Raw genomic sequence first — 25,719 nt, forward strand, 5'->3', positions numbered from 1 at the left:
TTTAAAATTTTTATAACAACAATTTATTTTTACCTAAATAAATCCATAATGACTAAATGTTTTTTAAAGAGATCAAATCATGTTAATTTTGATTAATGGAATAAATGTTTCGATATTAATATAATTTTAATTTTAGAAAAATAAAATATTGCATTGACATGCAAAAATATAAACAAAATCATGATAAGAATAAAAACAGAAGCTAAAAAACGAAAAAAAAAATCATCGATAGTTTAATTTAATAAATTATATTAAAAATATAGTATTTTATATTTAATTATTTTTTATATAATAAATTTAATTATATATTACAGGTTGGGTCTCTTTGGATCAGATCAGATTTGTGAGTTATCTGTATCTGTGAACATCCTTAAGTTGGAGAATAATAACTATTAATTAAAAAAATAAAAATTAAAATTAAAAGAAATATATTATGAATTTGTTAATGTTTTACCTTTTTATCTCAATCAATAATTATCATTCTGCATCTTAACTTCCAAAGCTATGTTGAAGTTTATACCAGTTAAATGCTAAAATTGGATTTTTTTTTTTTTTAAATTATGATATAACTATTTTTTAAAATTATTTTTTTCTTTTAAAAAAATTAAAACTGTTTTCTTTTGAAAATTTTTGGTATACAACTTTTCTATAAATATACTATAAAAAGATAATTACAAAATAAATACAAAATAGGGACTTTAATTTGCTTACATTCCACATCATGAGTCAAGTCTCAAATATATATATATGGTTATGTGCATTCAACAAAGACAGCCCAGTGGCTGGTCAAACAATGCATCGTGGATACGTTCCCACGCAAACATGGACCGAATTAGTAGTTTGTGGCATATTTAATGCATGAATTATTTTCAGAAGACAGGACAAAATTGGCATGTGTAGACAAACCGACAAATAATGGAATTGGTTTTTCTATTTAAGTAGCGTTACATACCAAAAGTTTTACTAAGAGCTTATTTATCACGATGTATCCTTGCATTTTATTCTTTATCTATAAGTAATATGATGAGCTCATTCAAATCAGCATTTAAAATAGGAATTAATCATTATAGCTCTAGATGAAAGGAATACGATACAATAAGTCATTATACAGAGACACACACTAATACACAAGAGGTGGACAAATTTAAATTTGCGTGTAAAATATTAGGTTTTTTTTTATTCGTCAAGGTGGGTTGAATTTTAAGAATTCATTTGGATTAAAATATGTTTTAGGGTTAAATCAACGCTTAAGGATATATTTATTAATCACCTATTAACAAAATTCCCATATCATTAATGAGATTTGAATTTACATATTTGTGGGGGTATTTGTAGGATGTGAGTTTGATTTTTATGAACTGAATAACTTTTCTTGACACAAAAATTAAGAATGTGTTTGGATGGAGAAATTTAAAATTTTGAGAATTTTTAAATTTTAAGAATTTCGAATATTTCAATTTGAAATTTTTTTATTTTCAAGTGTTTGGATAAAAAAAAATTAAAATTATGAGGATGAAAAAAATGAATGAAAAAAAGAAAAAATATGATTGGTGTACTAGTTATTCCTCTATGCTCACATCCTATCGATATTTTAGGAGCTTAGTTTCTTGAAGAAGACTGTAAGAAGAAAATTTCAATTTCTCACTTTTTAGAAGGAAATTAAAATTCCAAATTTTTAATTATTTAAAATTTTGTTTTAAAATTCCAAAATTTTAAATTCTTCATAAAAAAAACATCCAAATAATGAATTATAAATTACATAAATTCAAATTCTCTGATAAATTACTTTCCTCAGTTAAAATTCTCTATCTAAACGAACTCTAAATGTTATTGTTATAATAATTAAATCGTGTCTTGGGAGGAAATTTAGTCTAGTATAAATGTAAAGTGTAATCCGTCTTCTTACATCTATCAACAACCGATCAATCCTATATTCTGAGAAGGGTGTATGTATGATTCTATCCGTTTGTCTCGAACTCCTCGGACACACATATCGCGAGTGACTAGAGTCGCTTAACGGCTAAGTATAATGCATGGAATAAAGGGTGCTCCGATCGAGGGAAATTTGGTGGCAAAATCGGACCGATGAGACTTACGGGGTACACTTATAGATGAACTCATGAAAGGCTAATTATTGTTTAAGTAATGAAATTCAAATCTTTTATTTGAGGGCCTACGTCACTAATTAGTCTGCGCATGCTTTGGGGCTTAGAGTCAACTTGCATCTCAGAATATCCAAATGAGAGGGAGAAGTCAAGCCATAGTATGATCCCAATCCATTCCGTGACTAATTGAGCAGTGATTTTATTTCCACCACTTTTTTCTATTCACACGCGTGCTTGAATTTTTTAAAACTAATTTTCGAAATTGTATGCTTTAGCAATTGAAAGTAAGATCTTAACCTTTTCAAAAACTAATTTAAAATATAACATTTCTGGAGCAGTAAAAGTTAAATGAGAACATGTTACTCTATCCCAACAAAAAGGAAGATAGATTTGCTGTGAAGCAAAATGTGGCACGGAGCAATCATGCGCTCACAAATATGATTTCCAATTATTCCAATAATCAGTGCTTTCAATTGCTAAAAGTAAACCATTATATTTTCCCCCTTATTTAACACAAACGCGTTCGTTTTTTTTTTCTTTCAATTTTTATCGTTTCTTTTATCATCGTTATAAAAAGAAGTCAAATACGACTTATTTCTTTTTAATTAATTTCTATATTCAGTTCTACTTTACGTAAAGGAGTTAGATCGACAAACTTTTCTTTTTGGCCTTTACTTAAAAGTAACGTGTCACCTTAGGGTGGAATTAAGTCCGATCATACCCGAAGTTACACCCATTAATAATATCTTCTAAATTTGATATTTATTTGAACCAAAAGGCTAATTTTATTAAATTTTAATTCTTTCAGATTTTAACCTCACATGCTATAAATTCTTTTTAAAGATGGTATATTAGTAAAGTAGATAAGCAGCACTAGAGGTTTGAATGAAATTTTAGGTGGCCAAAGAATAAATTTTTAACCTACTTCGAATGCTCTTAAATATATTTTTCAACCAAATACTGAAAATGAAAGGTTATTTACCAAAAAGTGTTGAATCAAAAATTAAGACAGAAAATAATGATGAGTTATACCAATTCTACGTATCTACGTAATTCAATTAACACATGTCACTTGCACCGGTGTACTCTTCCTAGGCGAACATTTATACCTGACAAAGAAAAAAGTTTGTGCAGAGATAGCGCAACTGTAACACCACAAATTTTGGAATGCAGCGGTAAATCATGCTTACTTGCATTAGGGAAGTTAGTCAAAGCGTCAGGCAAAGGAGGGGGAAAATCAACAGGGATTGGCACGATCTATAAATAGGGAAACAAACTACGAAATCCATAATCTATGAAACTACAATCTAGCAGCAACAGTTGTCCCAAACTGGATGTCCAACGTAACAAGAGCAAGAACAAGAACTAGGTCTCTAATGTGGCTTCTGCATTTGGATTTCCCGTTAAAAACATCAACGTTAGAATTCAGTAGCGATCAAGTGACGGACGAGAACCCCTGCTTGGGCGATCATATGGACCAGGTCTACCCCTATAACTCCTTCCTTCATCACGACCTCCCATTCCACTTCCATACCTATCAGCACCTCCTCGTGGACCACCATACCGGTCATACCCTCTTTCCTTGCCATAACCATTTTGCGGGTAATCTGAGCCACCGCCATATCGATCACTTGCGAATCGATCTCCACTGGTTGGATACCTACACAGTTCTCAGTTAATAAATATGGTGACAATGACAAATACATAGAACACATGGAATATCCAATAGAGGTACTGCTCCATTTTATTAATGAAGAAACAGCATATACTACTCAAAGGCACAAATCAGATTAAGTGATCAGATAAAATCTTTATGCAATCAGAGTCTTTGTATTTGCCATATTATCAATTAAATGAAGTAAGAAAAAATGTTTTTTTAAGAAAAATGGCAAAAGCACCACCTGAGTAGTAATTTAATAACAACCACAGACATATGTATACCTGTCACTAGCATAGCGATCACGGCTGCCATATTTGTAGTCACGGTTGTCAAAACGATCCCTATCTCCATAACGTCCTCCCTCATACCGATCATCAACGTATCGATCACGTTCACCACCTAGACGATCCCCATTTCCACCAGCAGCTCCAAACCTAGGACGTGAAGGAAATGAGCTACCACCCCGACCACGACCACCTCCTGCCAAAGGACAATCTCGGGCCCAGTGCCCTGGACGCCCACATTTGAAGCAGTCATCCTGTCCTACCCTATCTCCAGCACCATAGCTTCCCCTACCACCTGATGAGTAGCCACCTCTGTAACCTTGGTCTACATCATCACCCCCCATCTTGGGCTGTGCCTTGTTGACTGAGATGATACGATCACCAATTTCCCGTCCATGCATTTCCTTGATAGCATCCTCCATTCCCCTACGGTCTGCAAATGTGATAAAACCAAATCCACGTGGACGGCCTGTATCCCTTTCCATCATGATCTACAGGAAGGACCACTTGAGAACCACAAGCTAAGTAATAGCAATTCACACAACTGATGTAACAATTTTTTTATTGTATTTATGAGGATGAACAATATCAATGCTTCTTTTGATGCAAATAACCACTGTATAGCCATTATTGTAAGACTCATTAATAGAGAACACACAGAACATGTCTACTAGCCATAAGTCAGCACAAATAAATGGGAACCACCAAGTTACTGTAGTTAGTAGAAGAAACTGCAGCATATATGAAGCTACTCCCTGATAAAGTTAATCAGAAAACCAGTAAAATAGAACCACATCATAAAAACAAGATAGAGGATAAAAATAAGACAAGTAAAAGGTAGGTCAAAATTGTTCTCATATGTCGCAAAAAGAATAAGAAGTGCACATTGACCATCATGTGGTGAACTCTCCACCCACACAAAGCCAAAAAAAGAAAAAGGCCCTCTTTACAAATTGCTTAGGCAAATTGGGGGCCTAAAAGAAACTGCTGTAGCTAATGATTTCTTGTTAACAGTCACAAAAGTATCAATTTATAAAATTTCAATCACAAAAGCTGGAGCCTAGTTGACCACAATGTTGATCTAACAATTTCTACTTTCTAATAAGCACTGAAGAGCATCATTGATTAGTGTTGCCTGATATATGTTCTTAATATTGTGAGTTTCTGCCCAGACCCCCATCTCTGAAAATAATCTCAGATGTTTCCAGGGGTGATTCTCAATTCAACAAGGCTTAAACCATCAACCAAACTACCCACCACCCAAACTTAAATAGATAAAAACATAAGAAAGAAATCACACAATTGCTGCATAATCATTACTCCAAATTGCTGATGGTCAATAGAATGATTCTTACAAGAACAGAATTAAAAAAAAAATTGAAATGGGCACTCAGTTTCAGACAAAGTATTATGCATACATAAATGGAAACATATGACTGGACAAAGTTATGTGTTGCATGTTATGTTTTTATATTTTATTAACTAGATGCAAATAGCATTTAATTAAAAAGCAAAACTTATAATCAGACAACTTACTTCGGTGTTACAATGATAAAGCACCAGAATGGTTTTCATATAGCTAAGCCATTCAGAGGAATTCCAAGCCCATATTTGACAACAAACATCTCCTACATAATTACTTCAACATTCTGAGCTAGAATTTCAGCATGTTCCATACTGGTTCATGACTTCATGAATGACCTTTAACAATCTAATCCCTCAAACATACTCTTAGCATCTGACTTATTTGAAAAAACACTCTCATGTTAGGAACTATTATTTTCTGACCCAGAAGAACTAACATTACAATGATATGTAGCCACGAATGAATGGTATAATCATGAAAATCCAACTGTAGTGCTTTCACTTCAACAGTCACCAGATCATTTTGTTGTAACCCCAATTTTATGATGAGTTTCACATTGTATATATCTTCAAAACAAAAACTCTGCCAGCAAATAATTTTCCATAATTCTGAAAGACAAAATGCAAGACAGGCATTCACAGCATTCCATTATGGAGATCATGCTTTCATTTCTTGAGCAATTCAGCTACCTTCTGTGATTCATTCACCTCATCAGATGCAAAAAAAAAAAATCAATCTTATGTGGCAACAATACTGAGCAACATGGGAGATGAATGCATAACATTGACTACACTGCAATTATAAGCCTATCACACTAGGTAATTCTGCCGCCTCTTTACTGACTTATCCAACAACACCAGCATTTTAGCAGAAAATCATTCTTATGCAGCTGTGGATTCTCTATCTAAGAGCACACTGACAAAAGCACGACCATTCAAAACCAAAGAAAACATCTCCAACCAATGAACTTTATTCCAAGGTAGAAGAAAGTAACAACTAAATCAGAGGCATTCATTCAACCCTCAACACTGTTAGCTATAATAGGCAGATCAACTGGTGTGACACAGTATCTTATCAAGAAGAGAGGAACCCACTAACTGAACAGCAATTGTTTATGATCCCAATGCTTCAGATTGAAAATTTAGAGCTCTGCAGCACGTAAGTACTCACAGGACCCATAATGATGCGGAACTTGATGGTGTAGAGTCATACGCAGTTTGGGTATTTACAAGAATATGTTAGAAGAGCGATGACATCAACCAGACACAAAACAATATCCAAACACCTGAGCTTTACATTGCTATGAGAAACTATTGAAAACTGCCAAAGGTGCAGCAAGATTGGGTTGCTCAACTGATGCAAATATGCAAGACTTCTTGAACTCACATAACAAATCACTTTAACTGGTTTACTGAGCATCACACAATCACAGCCCATTGAAATGGTTCTATCTATACTTTGAAGGGAACAATATTAGTTAGTGGGGAATTCTCATTTCCATTAAAAACAGAGAGTACATTACTTTCTTCCTTGGGAACTGCATTACGTATGAAGTATCTGAATCTTTCCAAATTTCAGGACCACAAGAAATGCCACCTTACCAAATGCATTGTCAGTTCATAAGATGGCACGTCTGTTGCCCATGCTTCTACAACTAAAGAAACGGGTATAAGCAGTTTTCGTAACATATCAAAATATCAAGGGACAACAAAAATTGAAAAGGCATAATGTGAGAGAGCAGTCTTTAATGCCCTTTTTCTAATTTCCTACAATTATATTGGACAATAATTGATTAGAGCCAGAAGCAAAAGAAGGAATGTCCAGCATAATAAGTTTCTTATATATGCCACTGGTAACCATTACCATCATGTAATAGATTTACTACTAGAATAGGAGGGAAGTCAATGTACAGACAATGCATGGTTTCTTTTGTTTTGACTTTGGATTTGGACAGGAAAAAAATTTCTTTACCCAAAAGAATTGTGTAACTCAATCAAACAAGTGTCATGTACTTCTCAGTTCATTAATCATGCAATCAAGGCATAGATCTGTGAGCCATGCAAAACAGGTTTTAAAAAAATACTCCGAAAATCATTTTATGGTATTAACTCTCTCCACTTGTCACTTGTCAGCCCAATCATACAGCTAATACCCATTCCAAATTACAATGATTTTACTAATGAATCATAAGGACAGCAAAGACAAGAAATCTCTCTGCCAAATAGCATACAGGTAAGACTGATATTAGCTTAACTACCTTCCTTGCACCAAATTCCACATATCTAAACCACAATGATCTCCAGCTCGAGCTCTAAAGTTACCACAAGCTATCATTTTATCAGAAAATTGAAAATGAGCTTCAGCCATGAAGAAATTATTCTGGTAAAACATCTTTTAAAAATTCCATCTACAGCATCACAAAGATCACAAGATTCACAACCAGCATTCCAGAAATACAAAAAAAGATTAGTACATAACCCTATCATAAAAACTTCATCCAGAAAACACATGATAAATTTTTTTTAAAAAATTCCCAAAGCAGTAGACTCAGCCAAAACCAGGCCTTACAATCGCCCCAATCCTTAACTAAAGACCACAACGGCACGGTACACGATCAAAATAGTATCATGCAAAATTATCATTTTTTTTAATATGCAGTTGGATTCAATTTAAACGTCAGACACAAAAATAAAAAAAATAATCTCCCTTCCACTTTTAATTCGAGAAATTGCATATCTAGCATCACGAAAAACAGAAGAAACAAGATCCCCTTTTCATACGAATTGAATAATTTGATATTAGAAAGTGGAACATTTTCTGTTTGCAATTGGAAGAGAAAGGGGTACCTGGCATTCGAGAATTTTGCCGTAACGAGCAAAGGCATGCTCGAGTTGACGCTCCGTAACTTCCCAAGATAAACCTCCAACAAATATTCGATTCTCTTCCTTCCCAGCCATCACTCACTCCGAATCTCGCTAAAACCTGAAACACACAATTTGAAATGCCGACGGTTTAGAAATCAATTAAACGAAAGCAGGGCGAGGAAATCTTCTGCAACTTGAATTTTGAGATACTTACACAAGAGTAACTGTGGAATTAGAAATTACAGAGTTGTGAAGGAAACCCTCGAAGTTGAACTCCACGATAACGCTCACGTACGAAACCCAAAAATGAAACTCTTTTATCTTGGGTGTTAAGGTCGTGTTTGTTTCTAAGTGTTGTTTTTTAATAAAATTTTGTTTAACATTAAATTTTTAATAAAATAATAATTTTATTTTTTTGTCTTTAATACATATTTTTAAATTTTGGGTAAATTTAAAAACATTTATATTTATACTTGATATTTTTTTTCATTTATTATTAGATGGGATTAAAATAAAATTCAGTTATTTATTGGAAAACAAACATAAAATTTATTAATTTATCATAGATTAAAATAAAAAATAAAAAATAAAAAATAAAAAAATTATTTTATTAAAGATTCAATAATTTATCATAGATTAAAATAAAATATTAAAAATAAAAAATAAAAAAATTATTTTATTAAAGATTCAATATGTAATAATTTTTTTAGAAAGAATCATTAAAATCAAATATTGATCAATAATAAAAATATATTTAAGTCAATGTAATATAACTGGACGGGAATATAAACACATTAAAATTGTATATTTGTAAGAATATTTTTTAAAATACAAATGATAAAAGAAAAGGTTATATAATATTTAAATAATTTTACATTTTGAGAATGAGTGAATAGACAATTTAGTCCTGAGATTTTACCCATTTTGTATATTAGTCCCTAACTTAATATTAAATTCAAAATAGTTCATATCTTTGCAAGAGTGTTGCAAAATAGTCCTTCCGTTAAATTTTAAAGTAACGCCGTTAGTAAGGTCAATTTTAGTGTCACGTGGACTATCCAACGTGGCACTAAAGGATGACGTGGCATAACACGTGGACGTGTCTCCTAAAAGATGTCACGTCATTTGATAACAAAACAAGTAAATAGGCAATTTAGTCCCTGACTTTGTACCTCTGCTGCATATTAGTCCCTAACTTAATGAAAAATTCAAAATAGTCCCTATCTTTTGCATAAGTGTTGCAAAATAGTACCTAACTTAAAAGATGCCAGAAATAGTGCTTAAAGTATCCATGCATTGCAAAGGTTGTATCTAGCACGATTTCTGGCGGCGCAGATTCCTCCTTGGATTCCTTGTCATCTTTTGATTCCTCTGGTTTTTTCTCTTCTTCTTTCTTTTCTTCTTCATTTGCTTTTTTCTCCTCCACTTTGTTTTTCTCTGATTTTTTCTCTTCCTATTCAAAACACAAAAAAAAAATCAGAACCCAGAATGATATATTGATGATAATTGAAGAAAAAAAAAAAGAAAAGAGAATGGTTATGCAGACCTCGCCCATTGGTGTTGACGACTACAAAGATAAGGTTGTTGCTGTGGATTTTTGGTTCTTTTTATTTGTGCAAGTGTGTGTGGGTTCTTTTTCGTATATATGCCTCAATTGGTTCAGAACCATCAAATTTGAAGAAGCCACTCATTCTATCATCATCAAATGATGTGGCACTAAAATTGACCTCACTAACAACATTACTTTAAAATTTAACGAAAGGACTATTTTGCAATACTTATATAAAAGATAGGGACTATTTTGAATTTTTATTAAGTTAGGGACTAATATGCAATAAGGGTACAAAGTCAGGGACTAAATTGTCTATTTACTCATTTTGTTATCATCAAATGACGTAACATCTTTTAAGAGGCACGCCCACGTGACACTAAAATTGACCTCATTAACGACGTTACTTCAAAATTTAACGGAATGACTATTTTGCATCACTTTTGTAAAAATAAGGATTATTTTGAATTTAATATTAAGTTAGGGACTAATATGCAAAATGGGTACAATCTCAGGGACTAAATTGTCTATTCACTCTTTTGAAAATATTTTTAGAATCCAAATAATAAGAAGAAAGAGTAAAGATTGTGAATACACACGTTTGTAAATTGTAAAAATCCATACTGATGATTTGTACCCAATAGGATAAAATATGAATATTCATTCGGTGGATATGGATATCAAAATATCTATTCTGTAAGAATCCATTTATTTACTATTTCATTTATTAAGTATTCCATACTATATATTATGATTTCTAACATTTTAAGATGAGATAAAAATATATTTTTCATTATTCTTAATGATTTTTTTCACTAAACAAGTGCACAATTAATAATATATATATGTAATAAATTTTATCTGATTAATTATTACATAATAGATAAATAAATTTGATATATCAATTCTAATATTATTTTATTTCATAAAAACTTTAAATTGATAAAAAAAATATTATATGATGTAAATATGATATGATTCGAATATCCGCTACCTTATAGATATTCGCTAATGAAAGTGAGATGAGGATGAATAATAAGCACTGCTTTGTAAAAAAAAAAAAAAGAATAACAAGTACTGTATGTAGCAAAAAAAAAATATTCTTCCCACATGATTGCAAGATACTAAACATGTTTGAAAATATGACCATCAATCAAACACGTAATCAATTATTATGAGATTGTTTTAAAGATATATTTAAAAAAAACAAAGACTAGGCTAGGCTATTATTATTAACACCTGCTTCAACTTTCACAAAATAATTTTACAACCTTAAAACAAATACAACCTAATTTATAAACATGCATGTCTGTTTATTTTTTTTTTAACAAAATTGGTATTGAAAAGTATAATTTTAGTTTACTGCAGATGTCTTGAACAAAAAAATTCCTTAAGGTAAAGCAAGTACTAAATTAATCTGTAAATTGTATGAATATGTGCAAAATAATTATTAAGTCACAGTAGAGAAGATAATTCTATAAAATGTAGGATTGTCTGGAATTTTCGAGAACTGAAGCAATTTGTGATAACATTCCGTGAATTTGTGATTATTTTTCTTACTCAAAAGAGCAAAGAAGGAAATCAACAAACCGGAAAAAAATACAAAAACAAATCCTTTCCCCATTTTTTTACTATGTTATTGATATTAAATATTTATCAATTTTTCATTGATTAATTTTTACTAGAAAACTTATTTAGTCCCTTTAAACGAAATCTCTTTTCTCAATCACTTTTTTTTATTAACAAAATTCAATTTCTTTCATGTTAAGAAGGAACCAACCATAAAAAAAAGGGACTTGGTCCCACTACTTTTTTAATCTATGCATTTTGGCCTAAAAGAATGAGAAAACTGCTTTTGTGTAATTAAAATATCAAATTATTATCATCTAAAAAATTTCTTAAACATATTTATGTGATTTCATTTGTTATTATCTAAAAAACAACAATTTATTTTTGTCCTTAACACTTTTTTAGTGTATGAGAAATTAATAAATTTTGCATTTGTTTTTTTATAAAAAAATTTCAAGATTAATTTATCAGAAAATAATTATAAAATTTATTAATTTATCAAATATTAAAAAAAATATCAAGATAAAAACAAAATTATTATTTTATTAAAAATTCAATATAAAACAAAATTTTATTAAAAAATAAATAAAAAATTAAATATTTATTATGAATTAAAAATATATTTAACTCCATAAATGTTAACTAACCTAATGGCACTAATCAGCAAAAGAACTACTAAATTAGTAAGCTGGCCTTAGAGTTCTTTTGGTAGTCTAACTTCAACGAACTTAACAGAAATCATGGCAAAACAGAAAGCAAAAGTATATCTCAACTTTTAAACCGATTAACTTGGAACATATCTGTATATTTAGATTGTGTTTAAAAATACATTTTAATTAATTTATAACTTTTTTTACTAGCTAAAAAACTTGTTTAATTATTTAGTAAACAAGTTTTTAAGTAGTTTAAGTAATTTTTTTTAAAATGTTAACTTCTAATTTATAGTTTTTGTATTTATTATTTTTTGTCCTTAAACATTTATTAGATTTTTTTTCTATTTTAACTAAAATTTTATATACATTTATGTACAACCAAGATAGTGATGGGTTCTTTTGTCCGAACAAGAATGGAGTGAATTTTTTTATAGATTTTTTAGCTATTTTAATAAATAATTTCATTCAATAAGATAACTTTTTTAATTTTTAACTAACTTTCAAAAGTATATCTCAACTTTAAAATATATATATCTTTAGTGTTTCTATATTTTGAATGCTTAAGTGCATGCTTGACACTCTAGCTACACAAGTTAACGAACTAATACATATGTGTACCATTATAAATTGAACTACATTGGAGGAGTAAAATAATGATATATTACATTTTATGTAGATTGATTTTTTCAATATATATACCTTGGTACAAGAAGGGGTAGCTTGGCGGAGGATCAAACTTCCGTCATAAATGTCACACCCCAATTGAGATACAAGCTCTTAGGCTATGAATAAATTATTTACACCACTTGTATGACTGTACATGTTACATACATCATACATGTACAAACCAGTGAAGTGAATCGTTAGAATTGGGGAAAGAATTGAATTATTCAGGCAAAATAGGAAGCCTGGTAACACTGGTGCCATTGCCGCTGTCACCAGTAGACATTGAGGTAGGACTTGTTTTCTTGCGGGCAACAGTAGATTTAGAGGCTTTTTTTGTATTTAGCCTCAATGGAAGAATTTGCAACCTGGGATTCTGATCGGTACCTGACTTTTCAGCAGCCAACTGATAACTTTGAACGAGTTCAAGCTGCCGGGCAATAATTTCAGAACGTCTAGGAAGAAGTTCCACAGCTTCTCCACCAGGAATCACAATGTACTCTATTGCAAGCCGGACCTCCTGCCAGAAAAGTAAAAGAAATTAAAATAATGTCAATGCTTAAGAGGTTTGGACATAAGAGTTTAATAGACATGTATTATTAGTGTATAATTTTACGTGGTCAGATAACTAGAAATTATTTATGGTATTCTTTTAAAATAATTATTATAAAAATTAACAAACTTATCATCCATAATAGTTTATGATTGAATGACAGTACATTTTTTTTTTTTACAATGCATATGTTATTTTTCTAGATAGTGGATATAATACTCTCGGTTTTGTCTTATATGAATGAGTGCAGTGTATATGGGAAATGTCCTCCAATTCAGAAAGCCAGACATTAAACCAATTGCCAAGTGCACCATCTTTCAAATGGCAACAACAGCTAAGCGCAGAAATCAATTGCTAGACTACTAGTAGACAACATATGTTTTAATTCCACAGCAGAAAATAAAACTTGAAGAGGAGAAATCAAAATACTAATTAAATAAATGTAAAGGGTGTGTACCTCCAAGGCATCAATCTCTTCCAAAGATGGTTTTCGTTTTGGTTCATCGTCCTCAATTTCAATATCCAAGCATTCATTTAATGGCTTCTTTGGTGTAGGGCCAAAGGATTCTAGCCCAAGGATCATGCGCACTGCCTTGACCATTTGTGCCATGGTATTGGACTGAAAGAAACAAAAGTTTGTTATAAGACATAAGGAGATTTACATAGAAGAATAGCTAAAGATGCAGCAAGAGGGCACCTTGATAACAAATACAGGTACGTGATGGAACTTTGCCACACCACGGATCCATGGGTTTTGTCGTATCTCAGAACTGGATGCTAGAATTGCTTCAGCAGTTCCAATGTCATCAGTCACATCTATTACATCTTCAAGCCCCATTACCTTGGCCACTTGTAGCAGATCAGCTTCAAGAATCTAAACTCATTCAACAAGAAAATAATGCCCATTAAAAAGAAGAGCCTCAAAAAATATTTTGGGCAATTTATTCTTTCGAGTATGAAATATATGCAATTGGAAAATGATACAATTATTAAGGCTTTGGAATCATGATAAAGTTTCCAATCACTCAAGACTCTAACCATCACATGCAACCTCAAACAATTTACCTTGTAAGTATAAACTTGCATTGGTGAACTCCTCGTCATCACAGGTCCACTGGTACTCCATTTCGTGGACCAAGTACGTGGGTGATCTTTATCATCCTCACTAGGTTCATTGTCAGAACTCGTGATATTATTGTTAGTTAAGTCAGAAGTTTCTCCAAGATTTTCTTCGGGCAATGGAGCATATTTTGGCAACTCGTTGTCAGAATCATCCCATTGACGGATTTCAAATAATGGAGGTTTTCCTGTAATGAAGGAGATCAATTTAAACAACTGTGTAAATACTATATCAATTAGATATTAATTGAAATACTTCATCATAGAAGGTGAGGAATACCTGCCAAAATGGCATCCACAGTTGCATCTAATCTATGATGAACACGGCATTCAGTTTTAGATATCATTTCAACCGCACATGAAAATGTAGGGGGTCCTTTCCTTTCGAGAATTGTCTTCTGCACTTTTCTTTTCCTGGCCTCCTCATCCCCAAGGGTTACGCTCTATTCAAATAAATGATCAATAATATTACAAATGTGGGAAAACACTACACATTCCATTTGTATGTGGTTCAAAAATTTAAGATCGATTTCACTTTGTGAAAGAAGAGGGCGGGCAGAACGGAGGAGTGCATTTAATTAATCATTATTGGTTATAAATCATAAAAGTGTAAGGAAAATGAAAAGTGCAACTTTGCACCTCTATGCCACCAACAAGAATCTGAAGATAAGGATTTTTTATTATGTTTTCAATGGTCATTCCATGTGCCGTTCCAACCAATTGAACTCCTCTTTGAGCAATAGTACTGGCTGCCAATGCCTCAAGCTCCGTTCCAATTTCATCAATAATAATGGTTTCAGGCATGTGATTTTCAACTGCTTCAATCATAACCTGCATAAAATACACATAAACGGTGTGTCGCAGAAGATTGCAAATTATTAAAAAGAAAAACCTTCGTATAAGAAGTAATCAACAAACACAAAAATGACTGAGATTTGTACTAACATTATGCTGCATATTCACATTTGGAACTTGCATCCTCCTGGCCCTGCCTATTCCTGCATGAGGAACATCTCCATCACCTCCAATTTCATTAGATGTATCCACTATTACAACACGCTTCCTGAACTCATCAGCCAGCATCCTAGCAATCTCTCTGCACAAGAAAAAGCTTTTTCTTCAGACAAGCCAATCAAGTAAAAGGCACCTAAAAAAAATGGCTAAAGATGTCCAGATAAAATTGGATTTGATTTTCATGCAATGTCAATGAAAAAGCTTTACACCGTTAATCAATCAGAAATCATCTAAGTATAACATCGAGTTAATTATTATAAAAACCCATAAACAAATCACACATAGCAAACAATTATTCGACAACGGTCTAAAAAACAGACTAATAATAATCAACTCATTTTGACCACCTAATGTATTAACAAGGTAAATGAACTTGTATACTGAGAATGCATTGACATTCTAATTAATTAAAGTATGCTAATAATATAATCAACTTATTTTGAGCGCCTAATGTATTAACAAGGTAAATGAACTTGTATACTGTGAATGCATTGACAATCTAATTGAAGTAGGCTAATAATATAATCAACTAATTTTAAGTTGATAATGAATTGAGAGAGTGAAAATGTTAACCTGATTAAGGTTGTTTTGCCAACTCCAGGAGGTCCAATGACCAAGATAGAACCTCCATCCTCAACCAAATCACGTATAATTTCAGCACTGCCACCCACAGCTCGACCCACCCGACAAGTAAGCCCAATGATTTGCATTTTCCGATTCCGAATCGCGCTTATCCGATGCAAAGACCTATCAATACCTGACCTGTTGTCATCAGAAAACTCACCAACCTAAAACAAATCAACCAATCATCACACATCAGTCATCACAGCTAAATTAAGTAACTAACACAACAACAATTCATTACCTTGGAAATGGCATGGCGTAAATCCTCTTGCGCTATGGGTTGTTCAGAGATGACCCAATCACCGGAAGGGAACCTGGCGAGAGGTTTTCTTCCCAAATCCATGACAATCTCTATGAGGCCTCCGATTTCGCGGTGGCGATAGAGTTCCCTTCGCATCTTCAGAGGGAGCAGTTCCAGGAAGAGGTTGAGGTCCTCCGGGCGCGACGTCGACGGCGAGGAGCCGTAGAAGCGATCGGAGGGGCGGCGAATCTCCGGCGACGCCGTACATCGGATTCCGGTTCTTGGGGAGCGTCGACGGAGGGATGATATGAAGCGGGAGTTTCTGAGGTAGGAGAGGGTTGAGGTGGGCACGTGATGGTGGGAGTGAAGATCTACGAGGAGCACGTGCGAATTTAGCGCTCTCATTCTCTTTGTTACGTGTTATGTGTGTTGTGTTGCAGAGGTGGTGGTGGTTGTTACTGTTATGGAGGGAAGGATAAATAGAAGGAGAGAGAAGAGGGAAGATTAGAAGATTCTGTGGTATCTTCTTTCTTCTATTGTGTGGGATTTTTATTTTACATTATTATTAGCACTTTAGGAGGGAGAGGACACAAACACTTGCAAGTCTTGTGTTGAGTTTAGAGACGTTAACGGTTTGGTTTTGTCAGAGGCTGCTCACCACACATTACACAATATACTTTGTATTTGCCTTCACGCACCTTCGAACAAATCTAGTTCCAACAGACTTTTCTTTTTTTCGCTTTCCTTAATAATAATCACATTCATTCAACTCTAACATTATTATTAAGTAAATCATTTCGAGAATTAAACCTTTTTTTTTTAGTTTTGTTCAATTCTTATACTATTCATTTAATGCACTTCTTTTCTTGAAAATTTCTAGCATATATGTGTAATTCCTCAAAATGGAGTTTTTTTTTTTGTTATTCGTGGGAATTGAAAATAGTATTAATACCAAAAAAGAATTCACTTCCGAAAGATCAATAGTGTTTTGATAACGTACAAAATCTAAAAAAAATCAATAACTTCGTGGTGGATGGCTGTTTATGATTAGGTAGGGCTGCTTAAGGAATTGGATTCCCTGCGGTCAAGAAACAAAATCTCAACCCTAAAAAGCCTTATATTTCATACTTTAAAAGGTTAACAGAATAGAATATTAAATCAAAAATATGCAAACCATTGGATCGTACGATCCTGCAGTCACTAACTTAAATCCGTTGTTATAGGAATCTAAGTTTCCTGCAATCAATCTCATTTAATCTCGTGTTTAAGTTAACTTAATTTTTTTTTGGGTTAATCTCAACTAGATGTTAACTTTAATTGGCGATTGGATTGTAACTAAGTCAACTCAAGTTTTGAATAAGAATATGTAATTATAAAATTTAGATACGCAATCTTACACCAATTATTTAAGACTCTCATCAACAATTCAGCTCTAACGACTTCTTAAAATTTTAAAAATGCAAATACTAACACCAAGGATGTCTGATAACTATCTTTCTAAATGAGCCATATCAAAATAATACTAGTCTTATCTCAAGCTAAAAAAAAATTATTTAAATGTATGCCTAACTTAATTAAAGAATTATAAATTTCAAATATTATGTGAGGTTGCACCGAACAAAATTAATCCAAAGGTGGTTTATTCCCAAGCCCAAACATTGTCAGTTTTAAATTTTGAAAAATATTTTTATTTTCAGAAACTCTTTCAAAAAATAATAATTTTTTTTTCAAAACGAACTTGAATGAAACAAGCCTTAAATTAAAAAAATACGTCACGATCTGGTTAATATCGTTTACAACCAATTTATAAGGCCGTGATACGTTTTCTTCATCCCAATTTACCCTACTTTGCATATTAACTTGGAGTACTTCCATTTGTCCATTAAGACATTCAAACCTCTTTGAATGAGATTCTTACTTTTCACGAAAATGATTGGAGTTAAGCGTCCTGCATACATCCGAAAAAACTAAATTTGACCTCTGCAGAGAATTGCATTAAAAAAAAAAATAGCGTGTTAAGTTATGATAATTAGTTAAAAATTGGATTTTTATTTTATTATTTATAATTTTTTATGCATATTAGCTTGTATCACAATATTAACCTTTTTTTCTAAGTTATAATTTGATACCAATATTCTAAACTGCATTTATCAAGTGATATCGGACTTCATTTCTTTAAATAAGATCTCAAATTCAAACCTTATGGAAAAAATATAATTGGGAAAAAAAATCTTGATCAAAACTACACTAAAGGTTGCACTAGTGAAAGTATTCACAGCTCAGCTACGATCCAGCCAATCATTATAAAATATTTGCTTAATATTATATTAGATAATAAACCAACATAAAATTATAAGAAAATTAAGTTAAATAAATTTTAAATTAATATAAAATCATATTACTTATTCTACAAGATAAAAAGCTCACAATAAATAATTAAACAATAATAGTACATACCTAAGTCTCATACAAAGTTCTATTTATTTTATAAATGCTTTTTGCCATTAATTATTACCCTATTATAGTTAATTTTTAATTAATTTTTACTTCATCAATATTATGGAAGACCTAACCAATTGTCGACTCATTGACAAATTGAGCAATTCGGAAATTTTTTTCTTTCTTTATACATGAAAAATGTCCAATCTTACTCCCATGGAGAAACACACCTTCCAAAGCTTGATTCTCTAATAAGAAATTAGCTAGCATGACAACCGGAGTAATAATCTCACTTGTAATGAAAACGAATTATTTGGGATTGTGGTGTCTTAGGACATTCCAATTATATAAACATTTTTTTATATAGCAGGTCACCGTCACTAACTTCATCAACGTTGAACAGAAAGAATTTTAATTTTGGGGTGGAGCAGTTAACTAGAATATTTTTAAGTTTGTTATAGTTGAAATTATGTGTTGAGCAAGACTTCTACAATGGTACTTGACACTTTAGGGGGAAACAACTAAAGATCAACCTTGTGAGAGACAAAAATAACGAGTGATAACCAGTCAAGTTACAGTACTTGGGTGGGTTCTACCCACTTTGCATAGAGAGATTATTGTACATAACTTAAGTGCACCCAAATTGGGTGCACAATGAGTTGTGACCTACCAGTTTCACTTTGAACTACTGCTCCAATGATGGAAAAGTTTTTCATCCCCTCTACACAAGCAAGGACAAAAGGATCACCCCAAGGGCATTGATTCAACAGTGTCAACATCATATGCAATACAAGCAACTGAAGCAAGCATGGTTTAACTCTCCTCTACCCAAACGTCTGGTTTTATTACTTCCTCCAAGATGCATGCATTCTCATTGCTATGACATTAGACAGTTTCCCAGGAACATCAATAAAACAACCTTGGAAACTAAAGAGTTTTTTCCCCAAACTGGTCCATTACATTTCTCAAGCACAATTTACACATGGATTTATTTGATGAAGGGATGAATATAATGAGAGATTAAGTGAAGACAGATGTTTATCTAAACAGAACAATCCACTCATGTTGACTATTTATATTGAATTTGGCTATCATTCTACAATGGTAAATTTATTTTGAACTACAAAAGGGTCGAAATAATGAAATCTATGACCCAGGGAGGATTAGGCATGAAGCTGAGCTTTTTTAGCAACCAACTCCAACCATAATAACAAACATATTTGCTAAACATGTCTTGTAAAAAAACGCAGAAGAATAATCACTAACCAAAAGCACAGCCTTCATGATTCAACTGGAGAGAGGAATGACTGAATTCCAAAAACAATGAAAAGAATTCCACCTGAGAGTGCAACCTGCAAAGTATTGAGAACAACATTTAGATGGCATACACGCTCAGCTTAATGCTATATACCAGTAATATGGTGGTAAATCAGAATTGCACACTACATCAAAAAGTGTTCTAAGGACTCATGGCTATAATGTTGTATTTTTGTTCACATATAGCATCCTCTTCATTATTCCATTACCTTTTCCATTAATTCTTATATACTCTGATTTCATTACTCCCATATTTTTTTTGGTAGTCTGAAACTAATTTTGAATTATTTAAACTTGATGCATGAGAACTTTTTAAGATACAGAATATTGAATTTAAAATTTTAAATGAGTTAACAAAAAAGACGAGGGGGTGGGGAGATGGACAACAGGTAGTGATAATAAAAAGGAGTAGAAATTGTTACAATTTTTTCAGATATCTGAGAAGCTAAACTCTTTCCTCCAACAACAGCAGCAGCAGTGCACAATGCTTGTCCCCTGTGAAAAGTAATTAAGAATTACATTCCTCTCTTACAAAATTGCAGGACCTTAGGATTGTGACATCCTAAATACATATTTATGCATCCAGACAAACACAATGCATGTGCAAGGCATATACATATAACACATGTATGCAGAATTACAGCAACAAATTATTGAAATAACATATGCCGTATGCCATCACGGGCAACCAAAGGAAAAATAGGCAATGCCCTACGGAAATAGGCTGAGTCCAGAATAAAGAGAATAATTAAAAGTCAAAACTTACAGAATCCCTCCAAGAACCACACCAAATGGGTTCTCATCTGCAGCCAAACCTATGGTAGCCAACTGAAACAGAAAAAAGTTGTGCTTAATGAAGTGATGAAGCAGTCTCCAATAAAAGAGCTTATGCAGTTATGCAGTATCCTCACCTGGCTCTTGTCACCCCATTCACCAAAAAAGGTGATAGAAAATGCCTGTAGAATAGAGATGATAAAGGGGATCAAATTTAACCCAGTTCAGTGTTCAACTACATTCTGTATAGAGATACTACTATTAATAATTTATTACCTGTAAAAAGATAGGAGAAAAAAACTGAGATAAAAATGACCGTTTATGCTTTTTTGTGGCATCATCATCCTGGGAAATGAGACACATGATATATACAGTATTAGAACAACAAAAATAAAGCATCCTTGGATTCTGTTTTAGTATAATATCATAATCAACTAGAGACTGGAAATAAGTTGCATAATTCTCATCCAGCTCTGAAATTGGGAGTCATCCAATTGTAAATTTTGCTATTGCAGCTTTGCCTACAAGATATTAAGTGCCTTATCCAAATACTAAATATTTATAAAGCAATTTATTTGCAATCTAGTTATTAAGAATCTCTCTCTTGGTTTCTGTTGTAGTAGTAGTAAGAATTTTCCAAGGATCTCTTAACCACTTGGCAATCATAAGAAGTAAACAAAATGTGTTCTATTAAAAAAAACATGTAGAAGGTGTTTGGAGAAGCTTATGAGGGTTTGTGGAATGGCTTGTAACCTCCTATAAGCTCTGTTTAGCTTATTTTAGTCAGTTTCAAGAAAAAAAGCTCTCTTTAGCTTATTTCTGTAAGCTTCACAATTTATGAATAAGCTCTCATCAATAAGATCCTGTTGCATAAATGCTTAACTCTGTTGTTTACCCAAATGGGTTCATTATATGTGATATGATCATGCATGGCCTTAAAGCCTTACTTAATTTTTTCATGCATGCTCAAAATCAGAAGAGTGTGACTATGCGGACAGACAGAAAGAAGACAACACAAATTTTATCAAACAGATATTATTTTACCTTATTGCTATTTTTTGTAGCTCCATTGCTAGCCTTCCAATCTTTATCCTAATAACAATACAAGGGTGCTGTCAACAAGAAAAAAAAAATGACATACAATAAGAAATCAAATAGTAGTGACAAACCAACCAATTTAGCTTCAACTTCAGCCAATTCTTCCGCATCCCTGTCCATCGAAGGAAATTATTAAGCATGAGTCCAAAACTCTCAATTCAGTTGCAAACTTATTTTCATTTTAAAAGGATTAGCAAAATGATGTGAATGAGAAATAATAATCACCCTTCTTCAAATATAGCGTCTTTTAAGGACCAAAGTCCAAATCCCAAGAATAAAAATGTTGTAATGTGATGAGTCCATGTACGAGAGATCTGCAGAATTTATATGAAGTTTACTAAAGGCAGAAATCAAGGAAAAAGAAAGAGTAATATAGAGCTAAACAAGAGATAGATAACACCTCTCTAATGCATACATGCCAAATATCTAATCTCAATGCATACAGCATGTTATTTGATGGAAGGATAGCAACCCAAGTATCTATAAGAATAAACAAATAAGGAGGAGAACTGTGAGGCGAGACCAGCAACAAAGAATGCTCACCAGATTTGGAGCAGCCCAGCCAACAAGAACAGAGAGAATGGTCATCACCTAGATAAAGGGGATTATGAAGCTCAAAAGGAGGAAGAATAGGAAAAACTAAATCATACAAATAAGCAAATTATGAAACCTTCAAAAACAAAGATTAGCATAGTATTAAAAAGGAGAAAGATGAAAAGATGCTTACAATCAAAGCCGATAAGCAACCTGATAAGACTAGGCGTCTTGGGTGTCGCATAGCCAGTATCTAGAAATCATGATATCAAACAGTCAGGCAGAGTTCTAATTCTACTCTCTAGACTACAAAAACAAATACCAAGGCCACCCTGTCTTCTTTGTCAGGAACTATGCAAAGAGGAAATAAATCAATAACACTAAACATATCTTGAAACTCACTCATTCCACCAAACATGGCCTCCGACATATGTTTGCTATAAGTAGAGCAATTAAAAAAGTTTTACTGTAAATTCAATAAACAGGAATACATATTCTCAGATTTACAATAAAAATAAATCATTAAAATAAGATAAGTTAAAATGTTTATGCAGTACCTTAGTAAGATTTGAACCAATAGAGTGAAAGACACAACATAACTATATTTTTAAAAAAAAAAAATGATAACAAACAAGGTTATATCTCAGTCTAAAAATCCAGACACGCTGGCCCACAGAAACCGACCCGTTAATCTGGTGCAACCAATTACAAGATCTACAAACGAATTAGAAAAAAGAGTAGAAACTAACCGCAGCTGCAAAAAAAGTTTTGTCGCCGATCTCAGAGAGAATGGTCATGGCCAGCGACTTGGTGAAACCCTAATAAAACATCAATACAAAAAAGGGGGGATTGAAAAGCAAATCCAAAATCAAGAAAGTAAATCTTTAATGAGGACGAAAGGTTCCACACCTGAACGATTGAGCTCATGTTGGCTGGGCGAAGAAGAAGGACTGAGAGAGAGAGAGAGAGAGCTAAAAGCTAATAATATGTGAGAGTGTGTTCTTCGTTGGTTGTATGGTGAAAGTCATCGGAGGAGGGAGAACATTGAAGAGGGAGAAATACTCGCTTCTCAGAGTGGAAGGTGCGCGTGTGAGCGCGTGGTTATTTTTGCTTTTAAAAAATTATATTGTGCAGAGCATGGGATTCAATTCCCTCCCTCAGAATCTGGATAAAAATCATTATTAAAAATAAGCATCATAAAGATGCTTGTCTTTCATGTCTATTTTTGCTTATTTTAGCCATTGCATTTAATTTTAGTTTCCATGGGTGTTTTGTGTCTCGATAATAAGTGTTTTTAAGTTATTAATTAACAAATGAGAGGAAAATATTTATTGTATAAATGATAAGAAAACGTGTAAAATTATGATAAACATAATTTTTCGTCAGTAATAAAAACATTTCTATTTTAACTTCTTTTACCTATACCTTTTAACTTTTCTACTTAAAAATAATTTTTCAAAAAAAGGATTATTTTTATTACAGAGATATATAAATTAATATTACAACATTTTTTAAGAAAGTTTATCTAAACACGATTTTGATGATTAGTTCATTTAAACAAGTTGAAATTTTGGTGAACAATAATCATATAAAAATAAATAAATAAATTTTTAAATGCTTATAAATATGCATACAATAAAGTTTTTTTTTTCAGTGACACGTGCTTTCAACGAACCATTTTAACTTTAGTGTGGACGGAGAGGACACAATTATTAGATTAAAATATTTTATATTTTATCGGAGAAAAATCACAACGACCTTTTTCTTGGTGGTTTTTACTTTTTATTCCTAAAAACAATAGTGGTCTATGTAGTAAGAGGGAATAAAGTGATTCGAGAAGGGTAAAAAATACGGAAATTTTAATCTCTTTCCTTACTTAATTTGTTTGATAAAGTAAAAGAATAGAAAAATAATGGTGGGATTTATATAAATATTCTTTTTTTCTCTTTCTCTCCAAAAGTATAAGGAAAGTAAATTATAACTCTTTTTTTAAAGAAAAATACTAAGAAAGTATATAAAACAGCATAAACACCCTTAAGAAAGAGAAACAGTATAAAAAAACAATATTTTTTTGAAGTCAAATATGCACTTTTTTAGCTTAAAAAAACTGTGTTTTACATACTTTTTTTTTTATTTCTCTTAGGGTTATTTATATCATTTTATGTATTGTAACTTTCCTTCTTTTCATTTTTTTCTTCTACCAAACAATTTAAAAATTCATCTCACTCTTCTTTTATTTCTTTCCATTTTATTTCCTAAATCATACAAAACATAAATGTCTTATTCCATTAAATGAAAGTATATAATATACATAATATTATTTAGCTTGGTTATAAATAAAATATTGAAAACTACTATTTATTATAAGATCCATCTTTTTTACTAATGTTTCTTAGTTTATGTTCCTTTTTACAAAACTGAAAACAATGCAGTTTATTTTTTTTATTAGTATTTTAATATCATTTTTTATGTATCCAAAACACTTTAACCAAAATTTTGCCACTTTTCCTTCAATTAATGTTACACCAATATCTTCCTATATACAAATCTTTTTTATTTCTTTTATTAATTATCCAAATATTCTCATTTTAATTACAATTAAAATGTATTAATATTGTAAACAGATTATACAATCATCCAACATTATAATATTATTAATTTTTACACTAACTATTTTAAAAATATGTTTAAGATATTTCTTAATTTGATAATTATGTAAACGATTTTATACTAACAATGTATCAAATAAACTTATTAAAAAATAGGAGAAAAATGTATTTTATGTTGTCTTTCATGTTCTGTTAGAACATATGAAAGTTTGAAAAAAAAAAGAAAGGAAAAAAAAGAAAAAAAAAAAGCTTCAGTCTCACATCGTTCAAGATAAACACTTGAATAGTGTTTCACTCTTTATATATAAAGAGCTCATTTCTTCTTTTTTTCCTTGTCCCAGTTGAGAAGTATTTCCTCAACTTTTATTTCTCCCTCCCATATTTCAGCCGATGCATTTCCGGCAAACTTCTTCCTCTTTCTTTCTGTCGCTCTAAAATTTCGATAAGTCATATTTTTCGGTTGCCTTTAAGAGTGACTTTGTAAGTCATATTTTTTTATTGCCTTTAAGAGTGACTTTGTAAGTCATATTTTTCAGTTGGTTTTAAGAGTGACTTTTTAAGTCACATTTCTCGGTTGCCTTTTAGAGTGACTTTTCAAGTTATAGAAGAGGGTGTAATTCTAGAAAAGGTTCCCTAAGTGCAGTGGGAATCTTATATAGTGATCTGAACTGTTTTATCCTGAGG

General features: G+C 31.9%; 3 protein-coding genes across 5 annotated transcripts; all 3 read right to left on the minus strand.

Moving 5' to 3' along the window:
• Positions 1–3,273: 3,273 nt before the first annotated feature.
• LOC100809519 (glycine-rich RNA-binding protein RZ1C) lies at positions 3,274–8,618 on the minus strand. 2 transcript variants are annotated; one of them, XM_003555838.4, is made up of 4 exons: positions 8,494–8,618; positions 8,262–8,397; positions 4,047–4,540; positions 3,274–3,765 (listed from the first exon to the last, which is right to left on the minus strand). In XM_003555838.4, the coding sequence occupies exons 2-4, from the start codon at positions 8,370–8,372 to the stop codon at positions 3,531–3,533; spliced, it is 840 nt and encodes a 279-aa protein (XP_003555886.1). In that variant the 5' UTR covers positions 8,373–8,397; positions 8,494–8,618; the 3' UTR covers positions 3,274–3,530. The 2 variants fall into 2 exon arrangements, with proteins under 2 accessions (XP_003555886.1, XP_006605889.1); XM_006605826.3 differs by lacking the exon at positions 8,494–8,618 and adding an exon at positions 5,586–7,069.
• Positions 8,619–12,687: 4,069 nt separating this feature from the next.
• Positions 12,688–16,904, minus strand: LOC100810052 (protein SEEDLING PLASTID DEVELOPMENT 1). The gene is made up of 9 exons (XM_003555839.5): positions 16,265–16,904; positions 15,973–16,187; positions 15,331–15,481; positions 15,025–15,216; positions 14,666–14,828; positions 14,332–14,573; positions 13,964–14,140; positions 13,724–13,885; positions 12,688–13,233 (listed from the first exon to the last, which is right to left on the minus strand). Exons 1-9 carry the CDS (start codon positions 16,667–16,669, stop codon positions 12,937–12,939), a joined length of 2,004 nt encoding a protein of 667 aa, XP_003555887.1. The 5' UTR covers positions 16,670–16,904; the 3' UTR covers positions 12,688–12,936.
• Positions 16,905–19,139: 2,235 nt separating this feature from the next.
• On the minus strand, positions 19,140–23,591 carry LOC100527757 (GDT1-like protein 5). Of its 2 annotated transcripts, none has more exons than XM_003555840.5 (13): positions 23,336–23,591; positions 23,176–23,244; positions 22,620–22,679; positions 22,436–22,483; positions 22,118–22,206; positions 21,968–22,004; positions 21,839–21,886; positions 21,071–21,139; positions 20,932–20,976; positions 20,787–20,848; positions 20,443–20,515; positions 19,970–20,055; positions 19,140–19,424 (listed from the first exon to the last, which is right to left on the minus strand). In XM_003555840.5, exons 1-12 carry the CDS (start codon positions 23,351–23,353, stop codon positions 19,984–19,986), a joined length of 690 nt encoding a protein of 229 aa, XP_003555888.1. In that variant the 5' UTR covers positions 23,354–23,591; the 3' UTR covers positions 19,140–19,424; positions 19,970–19,983. The 2 variants fall into 2 exon arrangements, with proteins under 2 accessions (XP_003555888.1, XP_040869161.1); XM_041013227.1 differs by having other exon boundaries at positions 19,140–19,580.
• Between the last annotated feature and the right edge of the window lie 2,128 nt (positions 23,592–25,719).

Source organism: Glycine max, chromosome 20, assembly GCF_000004515.6.
Source record: "Glycine max cultivar Williams 82 chromosome 20, Glycine_max_v4.0, whole genome shotgun sequence".
NCBI lineage: Eukaryota > Viridiplantae > Streptophyta > Magnoliopsida > Fabales > Fabaceae > Glycine > Glycine max.

What these genes read in the sequence shown, in the direction of transcription:
- LOC100527757 (XM_003555840.5), bottom strand. An exon ending in GCTGGGCTGCTCCAAATCTG is followed by an intron (nt 22,207 to 22,435) that starts GTGAGCATTCTT and finishes TAAATTCTGCAG; the next exon opens with ATCTCTCGTACATGGACTCA. An exon ending in CTCAGATATCTGAAAAAATT is followed by an intron (nt 20,056 to 20,442) that starts GTAACAATTTCT and finishes AATACTTTGCAG; the next exon opens with GTTGCACTCTCAGGTGGAAT.
- LOC100810052 (XM_003555839.5), bottom strand. Translation starts at nt 16,669, where the DNA reads ATGAGAGCGCTAAATTCGCACGTGCTCCTCGTAGATCTTCACTCCCAC. An exon ending in TACGCCATGCCATTTCCAAG is followed by an intron (nt 16,188 to 16,264) that starts GTAATGAATTGT and finishes GATTTGTTTTAG; the next exon opens with GTTGGTGAGTTTTCTGATGA. An exon ending in AAGAGATTGATGCCTTGGAG is followed by an intron (nt 13,234 to 13,723) that starts GTACACACCCTT and finishes CTTTTCTGGCAG; the next exon opens with GAGGTCCGGCTTGCAATAGA.
- LOC100809519 (XM_003555838.4), bottom strand. Translation starts at nt 8,372, where the DNA reads ATGGCTGGGAAGGAAGAGAATCGAATATTTGTTGGAGGTTTATCTTGG. An exon ending in GCAAAATTCTCGAATGCCAG is followed by an intron (nt 4,541 to 8,261) that starts GTACCCCTTTCT and finishes TCCTTCCTGTAG; the next exon opens with ATCATGATGGAAAGGGATAC. An exon ending in GATCGCTATGCTAGTGACAG is followed by an intron (nt 3,766 to 4,046) that starts GTATACATATGT and finishes AGAACTGTGTAG; the next exon opens with GTATCCAACCAGTGGAGATC.